At 33.4% G+C, this 19,739-nt stretch overlaps 1 protein-coding gene across 3 annotated transcripts in view; it reads left to right on the top strand.

The window, feature by feature from the left end:
- ANKHD1 (ankyrin repeat and KH domain containing 1) overlaps window positions 1-19,739 on the top strand; it is a 112,946-nt gene that overhangs the window by 69,200 nt on the left and 24,007 nt on the right. For all 3 annotated transcript variants that reach the window (XM_037147533.2, XM_037147534.2, XM_037147532.2), the window contains 8 exons: window positions 211-354; window positions 1,438-1,540; window positions 9,553-10,311; window positions 15,572-15,717; window positions 15,863-15,974; window positions 16,375-16,520; window positions 16,822-16,964; window positions 17,391-17,604. In XM_037147533.2, the coding sequence (XP_037003428.2) occupies window positions 211-354; window positions 1,438-1,540; window positions 9,553-10,311; window positions 15,572-15,717; window positions 15,863-15,974; window positions 16,375-16,520; window positions 16,822-16,964; window positions 17,391-17,604 (1,767 nt within the window). The remainder of the gene's footprint in view (window positions 1-210; window positions 355-1,437; window positions 1,541-9,552; window positions 10,312-15,571; window positions 15,718-15,862; window positions 15,975-16,374; window positions 16,521-16,821; window positions 16,965-17,390; window positions 17,605-19,739) is intronic.

Genomic DNA, 19,739 nt, shown 5'->3' with positions numbered 1-19,739 from the left:
TGTTTTAGTAACTTTTTCATTCTACTTTTAGAATCTAGTTCCTCCCCATACACATCCTTTAGGTCAAAGGCTTTAATCAAATATGTGTCGTCTAATACAATATATGTTTGTCCGATTTGTTCTTATGAGTTGCTAAGAAACTCAAAGATGTATAGTAATCATATAAGAAGAAATTTACAGATAATTAATTATGGTGTCAATTTTTCTCAGGATGGCTCAACAATGCTCATTGAAGCTGCAAAAGGGGGCCATACTAATGTTGTTTCTTATCTGTTGGATTATCCAAACAACATTCTGTCAGTTCCTGCTGCAGATGTATCTCTGCTCACTCCACCTTCCCAAGATCAATCTCAGGTAAAGTAAAACAGAGCTTCTTTGTAAATATAACTGTTCTTGCAAATTCGGAATTTTTGTTTAAAATGTGTTTTTAGTAAAATTGTTTTGTTCTCTTTTCTATTGCGTATTGAGATAAACATGATCAGATATTAGCTAAGGTTTATTTTCTTTGTGGAAATTATCTTATTTACTAAAAATAGTGTTTTTTAAAAAAATAATACCAAATACAAATATAAATATTGCAAGTTGTCATCTTACTACAACTAGTTCTTTGGGTTTTTTTTTTTTTTTTACTTTTTATTTATTGACTTAGAAGAGTAAGTGTGATAGAGAAACATTGATTTGTTGTTCCACTTATTTATACATCCATTTGTTGATTCTTGTGTATGCCCTGACCGGGAATCAAACCTGCAACCTTGGTGTTGCTCAGGACAATGCTCTGAGCAACTGAGCTACTCAGCCAGGGCTAGGGTGGTTTGTTTTTTAATGAATACATTAAGCATAATTTTGAACTAAGAAAAAGTTTTTCCCTTAATACCTTCCAAGACACTGTAATTTATCCTAGAGATTACTTTGTCAACCAGCAAAGTATAGTTAACCAGGACATATGCATCAAAAGTTCATTAAGTTATTTTTTAAACCTACCTAAAAATATGGAGAGAATATTGACAGTGTAGTAAGCATATAGAGTTCAGTAATATGATCATAAGTTCTTGTCTACAAAATTATCCTGAGCCTGCTAATATACCTGCAATTTAGGAGATTATATGGAATTTTTTTCTTTTGACCCACGTGGAATTTGAACAAGGGTAAATTAGACAGTGAATGTGCTTGTACTTAGCTATAATTGGAGTTAGCAAGGCTTTCTTCTTAGCAAGAGAGTATTAATTCCATTTAGCTTAAATCATTCACTACTTGTAGATTGCCTACGTTTGACCAGTTAGTATTCTCAGAAATTATTCCTTAGTGGAGGATTTTTTTTTAAGAAACAAAAAAGTTAATTTGGTGGTTTGAAGAAAATCTAAAACAGGATCTCTGTTTAGTCTGTGGGCCTTTGTTTTATTCTTGGTCTGAGATTATTTTTTTTGAGTTGACTTTTAGGTTCCACGTGTACCGGTGCATACACTCGCCATGGTTGTACCTCCCCAGGAGCCTGACAGAACTTCACAGGAAAACTCCCCTGCCCTTTTAGGAGTACAAAAAGGTTAGTTTTTTAATTATTTTCTTAAAATGGGTATTTATTATCTAATTAGTGAATTCATAATCCCGTGATTAATTGAGGTAGGTAATTCTGAAAATGCTGATAGTTCTTACAGACTGCTGAAAATAGAAAAGGCATTAAGTACTAGAAAAAGTGCCTTATTTTCCTGTTAACATACTGTTAGGTGTACTTTTTTATCCAGTACAGGTGAAAATACTAAAGAAGCAAACCAAGTTATTTATTAAAGTAGTGAAAATTCATCAGACATTAATTTCTCATTTGACAATTCTTTAGCTAAATAGTAATATAATATGAAGAATGAAAATTTATTGTTGTCTAATTAAGTCTTAGTAACACCGATTCAATTCATTGAGTGAAAAGTTTAAAAATTCCTAAATTTAGTTTCTTTCACATAATACAGAACATAGTGGATTAAGTCTGTCAGTATACCCATACAAATAACTATCAAAAAGTATATAAATAACATCCAAGTGCATATTAAGGAGTGTACACTATTTAAAGGACTCAAGTTTGTGAGCTCTGATATTTTTTCTCTTTTCACTGTAGATATAAAAAGTGCCTTCACTTGATCACCATGTATAGTTATATCTGAGTTCTCTGAAACAAGAAAATAGGTACTTTGTAAACTACATGAGAACAAATTTGTGAGCATATTTTCTTCAGTATATGACATTCAAGTCCTAGATTTTTGAAATCACAATGAAGTGTGTTAGTATGTATTGGTATCTTTAATGCTGTGCTTTAAGAAAAGTTGGTCAGGGCTAATTTTTACAGCAGCAAACAGAAGCTTCTTCGAAATCATGTCAATTTTAGTAATTTAGAGTATTGAGGGCCTTCATGAAGGATTACTTCATTTCTAAACTATTAATTTCAGAGATAAAATGTCTGTAGCTCCTCTGACTTATGCTAATTCTAGCAGCTTTACATTGAGTACATAGGTATTCAAACTTTTCAGAAAATGAAGGCTGCCATTTGTAATCTTAACAAATAAAAAGTAAATTAAGCATGTACTTGTTAAGGAGTCTGAGCATCATTGCTGACAGTTTTTAGGAAAATATTGAAACTTAAGTGCCTTTGTTTCTATTGCTTCTTGTTTGGATAAACCCTATAGAGGACTGTACTAACTTTAGGGAAGGAAATTTAATACTAAATAAGGAATCTTTAAAAATATATATTATTAACATGGACCACAAAATAGCTGAGAAATAAGCTAGGAAAGACATGAAATATATGTAGGGCGGAAGTAAAATTTTAAATTTAATATGTAAGTAAATTGAAATTTTTGGATAGTGATTTTTTAAATTGATACTCAAGTGAGTAATCATTTTTGCATATTGAGTTACCTTCTTATATAGAGTATCTAATTACTTTGATGTTTTATTACTTAATAGTATAAAAATAGACTACCTTTTAAGGCATCTTAAATTTTTTAAAAATTATTAGGGAAGGAAAAAAGTCAACACTCTAGACACTTGGGCACTTGCTGTTGCCAGCTGCCAAGTGATTGCCAACTTAATATTTACTTATGCAGGATCAAACTGTGATAATGCATTGTGTTAAAATGTAGTGTTAGGATAACTCAGGTGCATGTTAGAATGTTATGTCAGTATGAATTTGGAAAAATCAGTTGATATAAAAGTGCACACTGAATCTACAGGATAGAAAAACCCATCTTAAATTATTAAAGATATGTTGTTATATTTTTCTCCTTGAGGTGGCTTTTTCTCTAAAACTTCTCATTTGTGTCTCTAGAGAAGTTCCTTGGAGTAATGAAATGATGCTTGACCCTTTGTTTCTCCTAAGACTGTGTATATTATATCAGTGTTGCGTACGCAATTAGGGATAAAGGAAGGGTTCTTATTCTCTAAGACTCTTATTTTCCTCTTCTAGCAACCATCCTTTTCAAGTTCCTACAACATTTTACTCCTGTGTGTTTTAAATAAATCTTACTAAACTTGTATCCTTTTAAAATATATTCATTGCCTAAGATCTTACCCTGGTGTTTTCTCTATATCCTGTTTACCTATTCTTTTCTTTTATGACCCATGTGCAGCATTTGTCTAGGCTCCATGCATCCTGACCCATGTTCTCCTCATTTAGGCAACTAATCTCACATATCTGTTGTCGATTTTCAAGGATTTTCTATTCTAGATAGTATCTGACAGACCTCAGAATCACCTCCATAAACAAAATGTGAAACTAGGTGAGAGTGATAAGCTCAGTTTTCTGGCATTATTTAGCTTTATTACATATAGTTATGAATATTCAGATGGGAAAGATTATATAAGTAATATCAACCCTCTGTCTTTCAAAGTCAATTTTTTAAATAAACTTGTTGATTGAAGCCATTCGTTGCATCTAACTTATTTGTTGTAACTGGTTCTACAGAGATTCTAAAAGAGGACTCAATTATCCTATGCAGGTTTGCAGTTTCGAATTCTCTGTTACAAAAGCGTGTAACTGACATCAGGATGAAACAAAACCTATACATCTTCTGTGTGCACCTCAAGTCCTCTTGAGGAGTAATTTCTTTGCTCTGAACTCCTACAGCACTTCATTGCATCTTCCTTCTGGCTCTGGTCACTCCTACACCACCCGTCCCCTTTGGAGTGCAGGCAAAGAAGGTTGAGTTAATCATGCTCAGTTCCTGCTGCTTTGACATGGTGGCTCCTCTATTGTTTTACTTACTCCTTTTTATTCTTTTTCACATTCATTCTGTTTTGTTTGATATGCAGATTCTTTCATTCTTACAAATTCTTCTGTTTACTACTTTGTAGATATTTTTAATTTATGTAAATGCTATTGTGCTGTAACCCCATGTTGTTTTCACTTTTTTTCACTCAACATCGTTTTTAAGATCTAGTTATATGTCTACCACTGTGGACTGTTCCTGACCGCAGCAATCCTGCACCCTGTGTGTCCTCCAATTTCTACCTGTCCTTTCTCTCAGTGGTGGGCACCCAGCTGCCTCTCACTTCTCACCACCACAGATGATGCTGTGATGAAAATCCTGGTTCACTCCCTTTATGGATCTGTGTGAGAATTTCTTTGGGATAAACTCGGGAGTAGAATTGCCTGTCATAGGAATGCATAATGTTTATCTCATAATACTATTATACAAATTTGCTCTCTAGAATGGCTCCAGAACAGTTTACACTTCCACCAGCAATGCATAGGGTCCCTCTGTACCCCCATTTCCATGCCTGCCAATCTTTGGATTTATCCTTATATTTGGACTTGTATATTTTTTATCTCCTCTTTTAGACTGTAAGCTCCGCATGGGCAGGGTTTATATTGCTTATTTTTCTATGGTCCACTATGCCTCTCTTGTACTAGATGTTCCAGTATTTGTTGAATAAACTAATGCCAGGCTAAGAATATACAACAGAAAATTATTAAGAATTTTTAAGAATGGGGACATTGTGATTAAAGAAAATGTTTTTTTTTTAATTAATAAAAAATAGTATTCTAGAATGATGGGGGAAAGATTGAAAACAAATATAAATATAAAGTAAGTATTAAATTAACATGCTGTTTTATATCCCAGGGTGAATAGGTAACATGAAAAGTTCTCATGCTTTTATATCAAATCATTAAAAGTATGTGGAAAAAATATTTGTACAGTGAATTAAATTGAGTATTCTTATGGAAATTTTACTACTGATACTCTCTAGTAGATTTCCATTATGTAATCATGCTTACATGGATTACATATGCCCAAATTTAATGATGTCTTTTAACATATAACTGCTTATAGTAAAAGATAGAAGGTTGAATTAATCTCCTAGCTTATAACACAGTGTCTTTGGACACTCTTGGTTAACCTTACTGTGTTAAAGATGTATATAGCATGCTCTATTATGTGGGAAGTCTTGAGATCGATATTTAGACATAAAGGGGAAAAATGAGTAAATTCTAGGCCATTGGCTTTCATTTTTTACTATGAACACAGTAAGAATATTGAAACCCAGAATATAATCTATATCTACTTAACCACACACAAGTTTCATTAGATAATAGATACTGTGCTTCATTTTATGTGCTGTGTTATTTTCTGTACTACTTCATTAACCTTTTTTTCTCTCTATTGAAGACCCAGTTGGGAATGCCGTTTTAAAAAATCATTCTTTAAAAAAAATTATTCTAGTAAGTTGCTATGTAGTGATATAAGAAAGCAAAGAGATCACAGATCAAAGTTTATATTTGATTAGACAAAACCAAGTTAAGAAAATATGAAACCAAATCTAGATCTGTGTATCACTCATTCTGTCCTTTGGCTATTATTTTTCTATTGCACGATATATTATTATTTTAGACACAAAATGATTGGTAGAATTAACTCATTTCAGTAGTAAACCAAATATTTGGCAAGTACATGTTCACCTCATTCCCTCACTGCCCATAAAAAATTAAAGGCCACATTCTAAGCTGTCGAATATCATGGTTTTCTATTATAATTTTTTTCTATATTAATGGAGGAAAAGTAAAAGATCAGAAAGTAGGATAGAAACCTAACCTAAAAGATGAGTTGGTGACTTTTCCTGAATTCCTAGAAAGTACTTTACAATGTTATTCAGTGTTACCAATGAACATACTTATTTTTTTATATGTGACAGTGGGAGGTGTTAGAAGGAGACAGAACTCTTATTTTCTAGATCTTATGTATTATTATCTTCCTACAAATTGAAAATTTGTTTCTGAAAGGACACTCATCACATTCTCTACTTTTCTCCATAATTGAAACTGTTATTTCTATGAATGATTAAGTTACACTTTTTATTTTTTGCCAACCCGCTTTACTCTTAATGCTGTTATAGCTTGTATTAGTGCTTTGATGTGTATCCAGGCAATCCCACTGGCTCTGTGGCCACAGGTCCCCAGGCATTAACTCTCTGGGGAAGGACTTGCTTTCTGTTCATTACTCTTGCCATCCTTTGTTTTTTCTGCTACATATATTCTAGGCTTATAGCTTCCATATTTGGTTAACTTGCTTTTAATATTTTACATTATAAACTTCTTACATCTCATTTGTTAACAAGAAAGGGCCATTCCTATCCATTACTGTCCTCAAAATTCTAGTCTTATTTTGGATCATCTTATTATTTGTAAGATTTTAAATTTGTAAACACCCAAATATGTTCATATAATTACCAGCCTGGTTAGTATTGTATTCTTACATGGATTTTCTTAGTCTTATATACAAATTACATAGCAACTCTATAAGGCTGTTTTGAAATTAATAAAAGTTTAAAGGAGCATTTAGTCTTTACAGAAGTTCTAAATTTAATCTGCTGATGTCACTGAATTTATCACACAACTGAAAATTTCCTGGCTGGCCTAGCAGATTTGTTTAATTGCTATTTGTGCTGGCTGACCTCTCTTTTCTTATCTATTGATTGCCATTAGGTACTTTGAACAAATAAATCCAAACCATGGACTCCTATTTAAGCTTATGGAAATATTTATAAAATTATCTCACAAATCTAAAGGCTTTTGCTCTGAAAGGATAAAGTCTTTCCCTACCACTTTGCTCAGAGAGGAATATAAAATTTGAATAGAGACAATACTTTTTTGCTGAAGTTTGCTCTTAAAGAATAACTAAGTCTCTTAAAGTGTGGTGGCAGTGATTTTGGAACTGTGGTCTTCTGACTTTGTTAAAGACAGTTTCTTGTGGAAAAACTGTTAAACTTTTTCAGTAATAAAACATGTTGCAGATATTTAAGATGGCTGCAGTTTTAAGATCTCCTATTCTAGCAAAAAAGCAGTTGAATGTCTAATACTGTTCTTCAACAGTTTTGTCACCCTCTTGCAATTCAGTAGGTTTTAACGTGTAGTGGGGACTTCTTTCTTTTGAACTTGAGAATCATTTTGAATGCATTGAATGATCCATTTTTTAAAATTTTTAACTGTCATTAATAAAGATTGACTACAGTCCAAAAGAGTAGACAACTGTTTTTACCTAATTCTTTTGAAAAAGACCTTCGATGTTGTTTAATTAATTTTTTAAAAAGATTTTGTTTGTGTAGCTCAGTGGATTGAGTGCGGGCCTGCGAACCGTACGATCGCGGTTCGATTCCCAGTCAGGGCACATGCCTGGGTTGCAGGCCGGTTCCCTGCAGGCCAGTTCCCAGCAGGGGATGCCCGAAAGCAACCATACATTGATGCTTCTCTCCCTCTCTCCTTCCCCCCTTCCCCTCTAAAGATAAATAAAGTCTTTAAAAAAAAAATACTGAAACAAGAGAATATTTATTAAAAAAAAAAAGATTTTGTTTATTTATTTTTAGAGAGAGGGCAAAGGAAGGAGAAAGAGAGGGAGAGAAACATCAGTGTGTTGTTGCCTTTCACATGCCCCCTACTGAGGACCTGCCCCACAACCCAGACATGTGCCCTGACTGGGAATTGAACTGGCAACCCTTTCTTTAGTTTGCAGGTTGCCACTCAGTCAACTGAACCACACCAGCCAGGGCTTGTTTAATTTAAATACCATAAAGTTCACTCGTTTTAAGTGTATAATGCAATGACTTTTAATAAATGTACAGAGCTGTGCAACCATCACTGCCATCTAATTTTAGAATATTTCTTTTTATTCCAAAAGATCTCTCATGCCTTTTGATAATTAGTCTTCATTCTCACCACTAACTCCTGGTAACTACTACTTTCCTTTCTGTCTCTACAGATTTGATAGAAATGAAGTTGCACAATATATGGCCTTTTGTGTCTGTCTTCTTTCACTTAGCATAGTGATTTTCAACCTTTTTCATTTCATGGCACACATAAACAAATTAAAATTCTGCGGCACACCAAAAAAACCCCTTTTTTTGCCAATCTGATAGAAAAAAGTAGGTGTAATTTTGATTCATGCACACCAGACAGCTATTATGTTGGCTGTTGTCATTTTTTTATTTGGCAGCCTAAGTGAAAAGAAGTCAGTGCCCCTGACTAAATGATCAGGTATTACATGAATATGTTAAAAATCCTTGTGGCACTCTAGTGTGTCACAACACATCTGTTGCTGATTTAGCATACCGTTTTCAAAGTTCATCCTTGTTATAGGATATATCAGTAATTTGTTCCTTTTTATTCTGAATATTCACAATTCTTCCTAAACAAGAAGTTTAAGCCTTGAATTAAAGTGGTTATTATATATATCCTTCACTCTGTGTCCAGATGTTAGATTTTTAATATTGATAATTTTTTGTCATGAGGAGTGTAACTTAAGTGTGATTCAAACCTTAACATAATATACATTTACTTTATTTTTAACATACATTTTCAAAATGAATACTCTTACATGGGAAATCTGATTTTATCCTAGGTAACATTCTTTTTTTTTTTTTCTCTCATAGACTTTTATGTGAAGAGTTTATTTAAACTCAGAAAAAATGTCCTTTTTAATATTAATGTTTAGGTACAGAAGTGTTAAAGACTTAATGGAAAATTTCAGAAGGATATGTCTTGAAAAAACTGATTTCACATATTTTAATATATTAAAAGAAGCATTTTTTTGGCGATTTGAAAACCACTTTCTTTTCATCTATACGTTATAGTTTCATGTACTAATCTTGCACAATTAATATTGTGCAGAGGACAATTGGTCAGTTAAGCTAACATTAATAGTATCTTAACACTATTTTGATACTGCTTTAGATTTGATGTTCTTTAAAAGTCTAGTTAAATAAGCAGAATTTTGAGGTTCTTTCCTCTCAGATTTTCTTTTCTCCCTGTCCTGTCTTAATTTCCAAAATCCTTCTGTTTTAAAGATTAATATTTTTATCTTAAAAAATCACATTTTTGAATTAGCAACATCCCAGTTTGTACTGTTAAACAGATGAGTATAGTCTTTAATCTACCTACCACTGTGTGAACCTTTGAACATTCATTCTGTAGCATTAGTTTTAAGGGTTTGGGGAGGGAGGTCCATGTGTGTGGGAGGGGGAGCTGATTTTTTCTTTTTTTTAGCATGGCACTTTTTCAAACATTTTTCATGTGCTTAGGTACATCCAAGCAGAAGTCCAGTTCCCTGCAGGTAGCAGATCAGGACGTACTGCCACCTTTTCACCCATACCAGCCTTTGGAGTGCATAGTAGAGGAGACTGAAGGAAAGCTGAATGAACTGGGACAAAGAATTAGTGCTATTGAAAAAGCACAGCTTAAGTCATTGGAGTTAATTCAAGGTGAACCTCTGAACAAAGATAAGATAGAAGAACTTAAAAAGAACAGAGAAGAGCAAGTCCAGAAGAAGAAGAAAATACTGAAAGAGCTGCAGAAAGTGGAAAGGCAGTTGCAGATGAAAACACAGCAGCAATTTACCAAAGAATACTTGGAAACCAAAGGTCAGAAAGACACAGTATCTCTACACCAGCAGTGCTCTCATAGAGGAGTCTTCCCAGAAGGGGAAGGAGATGGTAGTCTCCTAGAGGATCACTTTTCAGAGTTACCTCAGGTTAACACAATCTTATTTAAAGATAATGATGTTGATGATGAGCAACAGTCTCCACCATCGGCAGAACAAATTGATTTTGTCCCAGTCCAGCCATTATCATCTCCGCAGTGTAACTTTTCCAGTGACTTAGGTTCTAATGGGACAAATTCTCTTGAACTTCAGAAAGTATCAGGTAATCATCAGATTATAGGACAGCCTCAGATTGCTATTACTGGACATGATCAGGGGCTGTTAGTTCAAGAACCAGATGGACTAATGGTTGCAACTCCAGCCCAGACGCTTACCGACACTCTTGATGACCTGATAGCAGGTGGGTTAAGAAATATATCTGTAATGATTTTCTTTAATCTGTGTGCTCAACTTCTTTACCTGACCCTCCAAAAACACCAGCTTTGTACTTTTCCATTTTAGAACTATCTTTGTAACGTTATTTCTTGAGGTGTTTTGGAAGTGAATTAGTAACTAAGCTCAACAGCACTAACACACCAAAGTGTGTTTGCCCATTTTCTGTTCTTTTACTTGCAAAGACAAAGGAATAAAGTTGCCATGGTCTTTTATGTTAGACTTTTGGTATCAAAACCACCCTGTGTTGTGTCTTGGTTAGGAGAGCTCAAAGTAGAATTTCTTTGTAGGCTTTAGAGGTACTCACATAAGATTATACATATTTTCCCACTAGTGATTTTGATGTTTGGAAATCAGAATTCTAAATTAAATAGCTTTTTATTTATTTATAATTTTATTAGATCAATTTAAATATTTTTAATTAAAAAGGATGTTCAGAGAAAATTATAAGCATTCCATGTTGATACAGTGTGTGTGGGTTATGATAGTTAAAGTTATAAGTTATTGTCAACTTGATGGTGATTTGGAGATTGGGATTTTCATGTTAACTGTCTTGAGAGCACACAGACAGATCACACACACACACACACACACACACACACACACAAGGGCCTGGTGACATTAAAGTATATATTTCTGGTTTTCTTTTTTTTTTTTTTTGTGGAATATTACAACTAGATATGAAACGAGGTGCACAAGTTTACTTTCCCTTTCATTGTCCTTGCAGCAGTGGGAAAACAGTGCAATTAATCATTTACCTTCCTAAAGATGGCTGGTGAATGTATCACCTCCATGAGAGCCCAGTTCAGAAATGCAGCCAGATGGCTGTTGACAGTGGATGAAGACCAAGAACTAAGATGTAGCTGGAGTGATATTCAAAGGCAGGCCAGTCCTCTGTCTCTTGATTGCAACATTTTTTTTCTTACTGTTGTCTGTTTCTTCTTGTCATACTCTCCTCCCCTCCTCCCAACCCAAATATGCTATCCCAGTTTCTTTTGTGAGCCTTTAGTCTTCCTAATCTTCACTGAATCTTTAAAAATGTGGAATTAAATTACTTAAATCAAGAATTTTATTGGGCATGTGTGTGACTTCCAATGGTTAAAGAATTATAATGTAGCCTGTGGACTCCTCTAATATGTAATAGGTATCACTGTGCAGAGGAGCAGTATCTTAATTTTTTGTAAAGAAAATTAAAATTCTGGGAAATGTTGTAAGGAGTTTAGAGTCTTTAGTTTGGGCTTTTATATATTTAGCCCACAGACACTTAACTCAAAGTAACTTTTTGTCATTAGCTTTGAGAATTGTTATAAATTATGAATAAACTCTTATAGTTCATTTATAGTTCTGATTTCTAATCTGGATAAAAGCAGATATTGGAGTATGAACTATGATTGTGAATAATAATGAAATGTGATCTGGAAGTAATTTTTAAGACATAGGGTTCTATAAATAGCATTATAGTGCTCCTAATTAAATACTCAGTTATGAAATCCACATTACTGATTGATCTAGTTTTGTTGTAACTCAGGATCTGTTTTTTGTGTTTGTTTTTTTTAAGAGTATGTAAACAGCTCTAAAGGTAACTTGTAGATAAGAACTTTATGGTAGTGTAATAGATGGCTGGATGGTTCTTTTAGGGGAGGTCAAATTTTATTTCACTGAAGTATTTGTTAAATTGACATGGTCTTTTACAAAGTTAACATGAATCTTCAAAAAGCTGATATAGAGAACATCTTATAATTATATATAATATAAACTAATAAAATTTAATTTCTGTTAGACTTTAATATCTAGTGATAGTTGACTTACCATATTATACCGTATTCTTTTATTAATAAGCCTTGATTTTTAAATCAGCCAATAAATATACAAATTCTGTTCATATAAATAATTTTCATTAAGTCTAAATTAAATCTAGTTCTCATGCCTTGTATTTAATAAAGGAGAGAATACTGTACATCTTACAATTATACTTTAGAGAATATTCATTTGTAATAGCAATAAATTTACTCTGTAAATATAGGAGTTTTTTATATATTTTGTTCTGTTCTCAAAATTTGTCATGATAGTGAGTTGGTAATTACATAATTTATTAATGTCATGACTTGACTAGCTAACTTAGCCTTTTAGTATATAGTCTTATTTGTGTGATACTTGATTTAGTCCCAGACACAAAATATGTAAATTCGTGATTGGGAGCACAGTTCCTCAAGTCCTTTTCTTCTGAAAAAGTGTTGGGCTTTAAGAGTTTAGTGTAATTGTAAGTGACTCTTAGTTCAAATATCTAGAACTGAGGCCTGGAAATTTAAAGCAACTTAAAGAAATTCAAAATAGCTTTGACCGTTGAGCAATTCTAGAAACATGAAGCAAAATTTTTTCTATTACTATATAAAGAACATTGTCTAAAAACCAACTACTATCAATTATTCACACTTACTGAGCACTTACCATGCTCCAAACCCTGGGCCAAATGCTTACTTACATTCATTGTCTCCTGAGCTGTTTATAATAATCCTATGAAACAAGTCCTTTTCTACCTGTTTTTCTATTAAAAAACTGAGGCTGATGGAAATTAAGTTGCTAGTAAGTAACAAGAGTCAAAGTCAGTTCAGCCAGGTTTAAGAACCTTGGATGTAATAAGCATGCATCTGATTCTACTTGAAGTTCTGAATGTCTTAAAGGTATTATTTTCTCAAACTTCTAAATTGTAATAAATAAAAAATTTCTTATTTTTATATTAAGATTTGATGTGCATGTAAGTTTTAATGTTGTTTTGTGTCTTTAGCACATTGGTATGGCTGTTGGCACCTTAATAGGCTCTCTTACAACAAATTCTAGTTCAAAATATATTACTTTAAATAATTCTGTGGCAGTCAATGTGATTTAGAAATAAAGGAGTAGTTAGGAAATCCTTATTTTAGAGGACATTCACAATAAAATACCCTCAAACAATTTCCTCTAATAGATATTAATATTTTATTTATATCATTTTATTAGATACAATTAATAGTTATTATATAAGACAGATTATAATGAATTTATTAAAACATTTTACAACAACATAGTTTATGTACACCTACTATCTGGGGTTTTTATATAATAAGGTTTATTATTATCTTCCATATTACCTACAAAACTCTTAAATTTCATAAAGAATTAAGTAGAATATTGCATTTAGTTCTTTTATCACCACTTTTTAGAATGCTGCATGAGCTGAATTTGAATTATATGCTGACTTTTGGTAGGGATCTTGGTCATTTTCAGAGACATTTTGTTCATATGTAGGAAACAATTTAGGACTTACAAAAATGTCATAGTCCTGGTATAATTTTATCTTAATAAAATTTATTCCACATGTACCTTTAAATCTTTGCTATTTTTTAGTTTTATTTTTTAACTTTTTGCATGCAATTCTGTTAGAGTCATTTCTATGGAATGTTTCTGGCTGTCACTATTACAAGGAGGAAAAACTATTTCTAGGAATATTGTAGAATACGTACAATAATTGATATAACAACACATTTCTGGTAATAGAGTTTTTAAATGCACAAAAGTTTTTTTAAACGTCAACTCTTTAAAAAAGTGTTTTATATCATCATATTTTGGCATAGCACTCTAGTCATCTATTTAAAAATTTTTAAATATCTGTTTTTCATATAACAGAAATAAACATGAATAAACAAAATTAATAATGAGAGAAAATAGTTCTTCAGTAAGGCATATGTTAATAATTATGAGCACATTGAAAAATCTTATTATAAAGGTGCTGTCAGTCTTTAGTATCTTGTTTACTGAAGTTATTTTCCAAATATATCAACTATTTTGAGGAGGTATAACAGATAATCTGCTTTTAGTTCATTAAACAACAAAAAATTTTAAAGCTTTTTTCCATGCACATGTTCTTATAGGTGAAACAAATATATGTAATAATCTTTTCTATTTTTAAATTTCTATAGTTAAATTATGTGTATTTATATGGTTACAAGCTACAGAAATTCATATTGTGTATTGATGGTGGGGGGAGGACAGCTGATATAGCAACATATCTGAACATCTTAAAATTTGTTGTTATTTTTAAAAAGTAGTATATTAAACTGAGTCATTCACACTTGTGGATACTTTAGCAAGTAACTGGGTTCCAGTCCTATCGAAATTAAATTCTAGAGAGAAGACATTCTCTAACATTTGAAATGCTTAAATTTCCCTTTAAGACCTATGTGTTTCTGATTGACTTTTAGTCTGGGTAATAGAAGTTTGTTTATTGCCGTCACTGAAACTTTGTTGTCTCTCTTCCTATATAATTAATGATCGTATGTTTTTTCTGAGTTTTTTCCTTCTTGAGTAACTAGTAATGTTTTTATTTTCAATGCAATGAATAACAGTACTGAAAGTCCCATAAAATATGATAATTATACTTACTAAGTACTTAGTATGTGCCAAATACTATGTTAAATGCTTTTTATAAATTATCTCACAGACAACTCACAACATCCCTCGGAGATAGGTCCTGTTTCCCTCTCTTTGAGGCAAATTTCATCTCTAATGAAATGCAAGAAATATACAAAAACATAAAAATATAATTTCAGTTAACAGAGTTTTGAAACACCAGATATTGAGATTCCAAATAAAAGTTTCAATGTTCATTTTTAAAATAGTTTGATTTTTCATACACTGATTTATTGTAGCAAATTTTCAAAGCAGATACTGAATTTCTCTAAAAATACATGCTTTCTGCTACTTATGTGAGAAATATTCTAACTTGTTCTCTCTCCCTTTTTTTTGCATTGTTTTCAGGATATTTTTATCTAATTGCCTTGAACAAAATAAGATATAAAGTTCTTTAATTTTTTTAATTGCAAACTGTTTTCTTTTCATTGATAATGTAAAAGGCTACCATTTGTTATATTGCAGTCAATAACGGGCACTATACTAAGTATTTTGCCTACATTATTCTAAGTAGTCTTTCTAACAGCCTTCCAAGTCAGGTACTATTGTTATTATGCCAGTTTTACACATAAGGAAAATTGATACTCTCAAGAGGCTTAATTGCCCAAGAGCAGAAAGTCAGTAGTGGGATTGTAACACAAGTCCATCTTAACTCCAAAGCTTGGTAGTTAACGACTACATTATATTGCTGATACAGGATACTATGTTTTTCTGTATTTTTTTGTATTTGAAGGACTTCATTCTGTTTAGTAGAATTCAGGAATGTGAATATTGTTTTTCAGCTGTGAGTAGCAGAGTGCCCACTGGTTCAAACACTTCCTCTCAGACCACAGAATGTCTTACATCTGAACCCTGTTCACAGTCTCCAAGCAATGTGGCTTCCCAGTCATTGCCCCCTGTGTATCCGTCAGTTGACATTGATGCACACGTGAGTGTTTTGGTTTATTTAAACTTACTTTACACATTTTTTTGGGAAAATTATCATTGTTTATTAATTACAAAAATATTATTTGCTCCTTAGTTAATAACTCCATTGTAAAAAAAAAAGTCTAACTTGTTTTTTTCCCTTCTAGACTGAGAGCAATCATGATACAGCATTAACACTAGCTTGTGCTGGTGGTCATGAAGAACTTGTATCTGTACTCATTGCACGAGATGCTAAAATCGAGCACAGAGACAAAAAAGGTAAAGAATGTCAGTCAAAAATAAAGTCCAAGTATAGTTACTCTCAGTAAGTGGTTCCTTGATTATCTCAGTAAAAAGGTGGATAAACATATTTTAATTATGAATTTCAGATTTTTCATCCACAGAGCCAAAGTATTCTCCAAAAGTTAGACTGTAGATCATCAGTGAAGTACAAGTGTGTATAGTTTTCTTTGACTTAGCATTTCCCTTCTATCAGATGTTTATGCATTTTTTTTTTTGTAACTGACAAATTAGGGTTTAGAGCAGTTTTATGTTAAATGATTATAAGCATCTACCCTAAAGACTTTTTCCTACTAAAACAATAAAGAAATGAAAACAATAACTTAATAAGTAAAAACCAAACCACACATTTGTTTGAGATTTTTATTTTCTGGTTTAGGTTTTACACCACTGATCTTGGCAGCTACAGCAGGACATGTTGGAGTTGTTGAAATCCTTTTGGATAAAGGTGGAGATATAGAAGCACAATCTGAACGAACTAAAGATACTCCACTTTCATTGGCATGTTCTGGTGGACGTCAGGAGGTATGTTCCTGTTAATTTTCATTTTGTAAATATTTTGCTCATATTTTAAATATGCATATGATAAATGAACCACAGTTCTAACATATAGGAAATGCAAATTCATTAGTCAACAGTTGACAAATAGAAAGAGTAAAATCTTGTAATTTCAGTACAGTTGGGATTTCGAAGCTCTATATTCCTTGATGTGAAACTGAATCCATTTCTCTAGTGCTGATATTTGAATACATAAAGCCTAATTAATTGTATTGTAATTGAATCCCTGGTGTAAACTGGACTTCTCTGTTCATATTTTACTTTGTAGGTGGTAGACTTGCTACTGGCTCGAGGTGCAAATAAAGAACATAGGAATGTGTCCGATTATACACCACTGAGTCTAGCTGCATCTGGAGGATATGTTAATATCATTAAGATTCTGCTTAATGCCGGGGCAGAAATTAATTCCAGGTATCTATCAGTTGATTGTTTTCTTACTAATGATCAATAACTTACTGCTTGGAATAAGTATCTTTCCCTAAATATTTGGGCAGATACCATTTTTAATTAAGACAGTACTAAAATTGCAAGGGCCAACAATTATTCCTGTAATGTGCTTATAAATAATCACAGATTAGTTCAGCTAAGGTGGCTGTTTTTAAAGAGATCTCCTTCAGAAAGTACTTTGTTATGTGTAGTTGGAAATTTATAACCTCTAAGTAGGAATTATGTTTTAAATTGTGAAATTTTCCTAGTTCTAATTATTAATCTAAACAAATCACTCATTGGTTACTTTCTACTGAAACATTTTCATCTTTTATACTTTATACTGTTCTCTATACTTTTTAAAAAACAGGTAACATTTTAATTTTCTAATAAGCACATTTCCTCTCTTAGGACTGGGAGTAAACTAGGCATTTCTCCCCTGATGTTGGCTGCAATGAATGGACATGTTCCTGCAGTGAAATTGCTGCTCGATATGGGTTCAGATATTAATGCCCAAATAGAGACCAATCGGAACACAGCTCTTACCTTGGCCTGTTTCCAAGGCCGAGCAGAAGTAGTAAGTTTGCTTCTGGACCGAAAAGCCAATGTTGAACATAGAGCAAAGGTAAGCATTTTATAACTTGTCACCTACTTCAGTTATATTTCTAGTAGAAAGAGAATGGCATTTCAACTCAAATTCATTGTGCTATTTTAAATTGTCACAAGTTAAACCTGATGTCCCAAGGCAGGATTGGGGAATTGTGCTGTAGAGTGGTCAGTGACATACTGTCACCGTTCATGACTTTTTTTTTTAAAGAATTGTTTCTTTTTTTTTTTTTTTTTTAAATTTAATTTTATTTATTTATTTTTAGAGGGGAAGGGAAGGAGAGAAATATCAATGTATGGTTGCCTTTCGTGAGTCCCCTGCCAGGAACTGGCCTGCAACCCAGGCATGTGCCCTGACTGGGAATCGAACCGCGGTTGTTTGGTTCACAGGCCCACGCTCAATCCACTGAGCTACACCAGCCAGGGCCCATTCATGACTTTTATTAAGTGCAGTAAAGAAAATATAATCTCTTCTGGCCAAGATGGAAGCATAGGTAAATACACTTTGCCTCTTCACACAACCAAAAGGACAACAAATTTAAAAACAAAAAAATAACTAGAACTGCCAGAAAATTGAACTGTATGGAAGTCCAACAACCAAGGAGTTAAAGAACAAACATTCATTCAGACGGGTAGAAGGGGCAGAGACAGGAAGTTGGGACAGAGAGAAACACACAGCAAGACTGTGGCTGGAGTACTGCGCAGGCAAAGTGGTGGCTGGTGTACCAGGCTGTCCCACATTTACATGTGGATAAACCAGGAGGAACAACTGGGGAATGAAACAGATCACACAACCCAGGGTTCCAGGGCAGGGAAATAAATCCTCAGTACCTCTAGACATAAAAACCTATAGGAGTTGCATCGTCAGGAGAAACTCCCAGCCTCACGGGAGTGTTTGTTACCCACAAAGTCCTAGAATGTACACAGATCCACCCACCTGGAATCAGCACCAGAAGGGCCCAATTTGCCTGTGGGTAGTGGGGGAAGTAACTGAAAACTGGCAGAGAGCCCAGCAAGTGGCATTGTTCCCTCTTTGACCCATCTCCCACATTACAGCCGCACAGTGCTAAAACAAAGAAATATGGCCCAAATGAAAGAACAGATCAAAACTCGAGGAAAACAACTAAGTGATGAAGAGATAGCCAACATATCAGATGCAGAATTCAAAACATTGGTAATCAGGATGCTCAAAGGAATGGATGAGTATGGTCACAAAATAGAGGAAGAAGTGAAGGCTCTGAAAAAAATAAAGGGGAATGCACAGGGAATTAACAGGGAAGGGAAGGAAACTGGGACTCAGATCAATAATTTGGAGCAAGAGGAAGAATTAAACATTTAAGCGGAACAGAATAAAGAAACAAGAATTCAGAAAAATGAGGAGAGGCTTAGGAACCCCCAGGACAAAAACGTTCCAACATCCAAATCATAGGGGTACCAGGAGAAGAGGAAGAGCAAGAAATGGAAAACTTATCTGAAAAAATAATGGAAGGAGAACTTCCCCAATCTGGCAAAGGAAATAGACTTCCAGGAAATCCAGGAAGCTAAGAGAGTACCAAAGAAGTTGGACCCAAGAAGGAACACACCAAGGCACATCATAATTACATTAGCCAAGGTTAAAATGAAGGATAGAATCTTAAAAGCAGCAAGAGAAAAGGAGACAGTTACCTACAAAGGAGTTCCCATAAGGCTATCAACTAATTTCTCAAATCTTGCAGGCAAGAAGGGGCTGGAAAGAAGGATTCAAAATCATGAAAGGCAAGGACCTATATCCAAGAATACTCTATTCAGCAAAGCTGTCAATTAGAATGGAAGGGCAGATAAAGTGCTTCCCAATAAGGTCCAGTTAGAGTTCATCATCACCAAACCTTTATTATATGAAATATTAAACAGACTTATTATCTAAGAAAACGAAGATGATCAAAACTATGAACAGTAAATGACAAACTCACAACTATCAACAACAATCTAAGAACAAAAACAAACTAAGCAAACCACTAGAACAGGAACAGAATCACAGAAATGGAGATAATATGGAGGGTTATCAGCAGGGGGGGGGGAGTACAGGGAATAAGAAGCATAAATGGTAGGTACAAAATAAACAGGGGGAGGTTAGGAATCATATAGGAAATGGAGAAGCCAAAGGACATGCATGTA

The sequence above is a fragment of the Artibeus jamaicensis genome, unplaced genomic scaffold (genome assembly GCF_021234435.1).
Source record: "Artibeus jamaicensis isolate MK-2021 breed Jamaican fruit bat unplaced genomic scaffold, CSHL_Jam_final contig_456, whole genome shotgun sequence".
In the NCBI taxonomy this organism is placed as follows: domain Eukaryota; kingdom Metazoa; phylum Chordata; class Mammalia; order Chiroptera; family Phyllostomidae; genus Artibeus; species Artibeus jamaicensis.
This window is presented reverse-complemented; position numbering and strand designations above follow the sequence as displayed.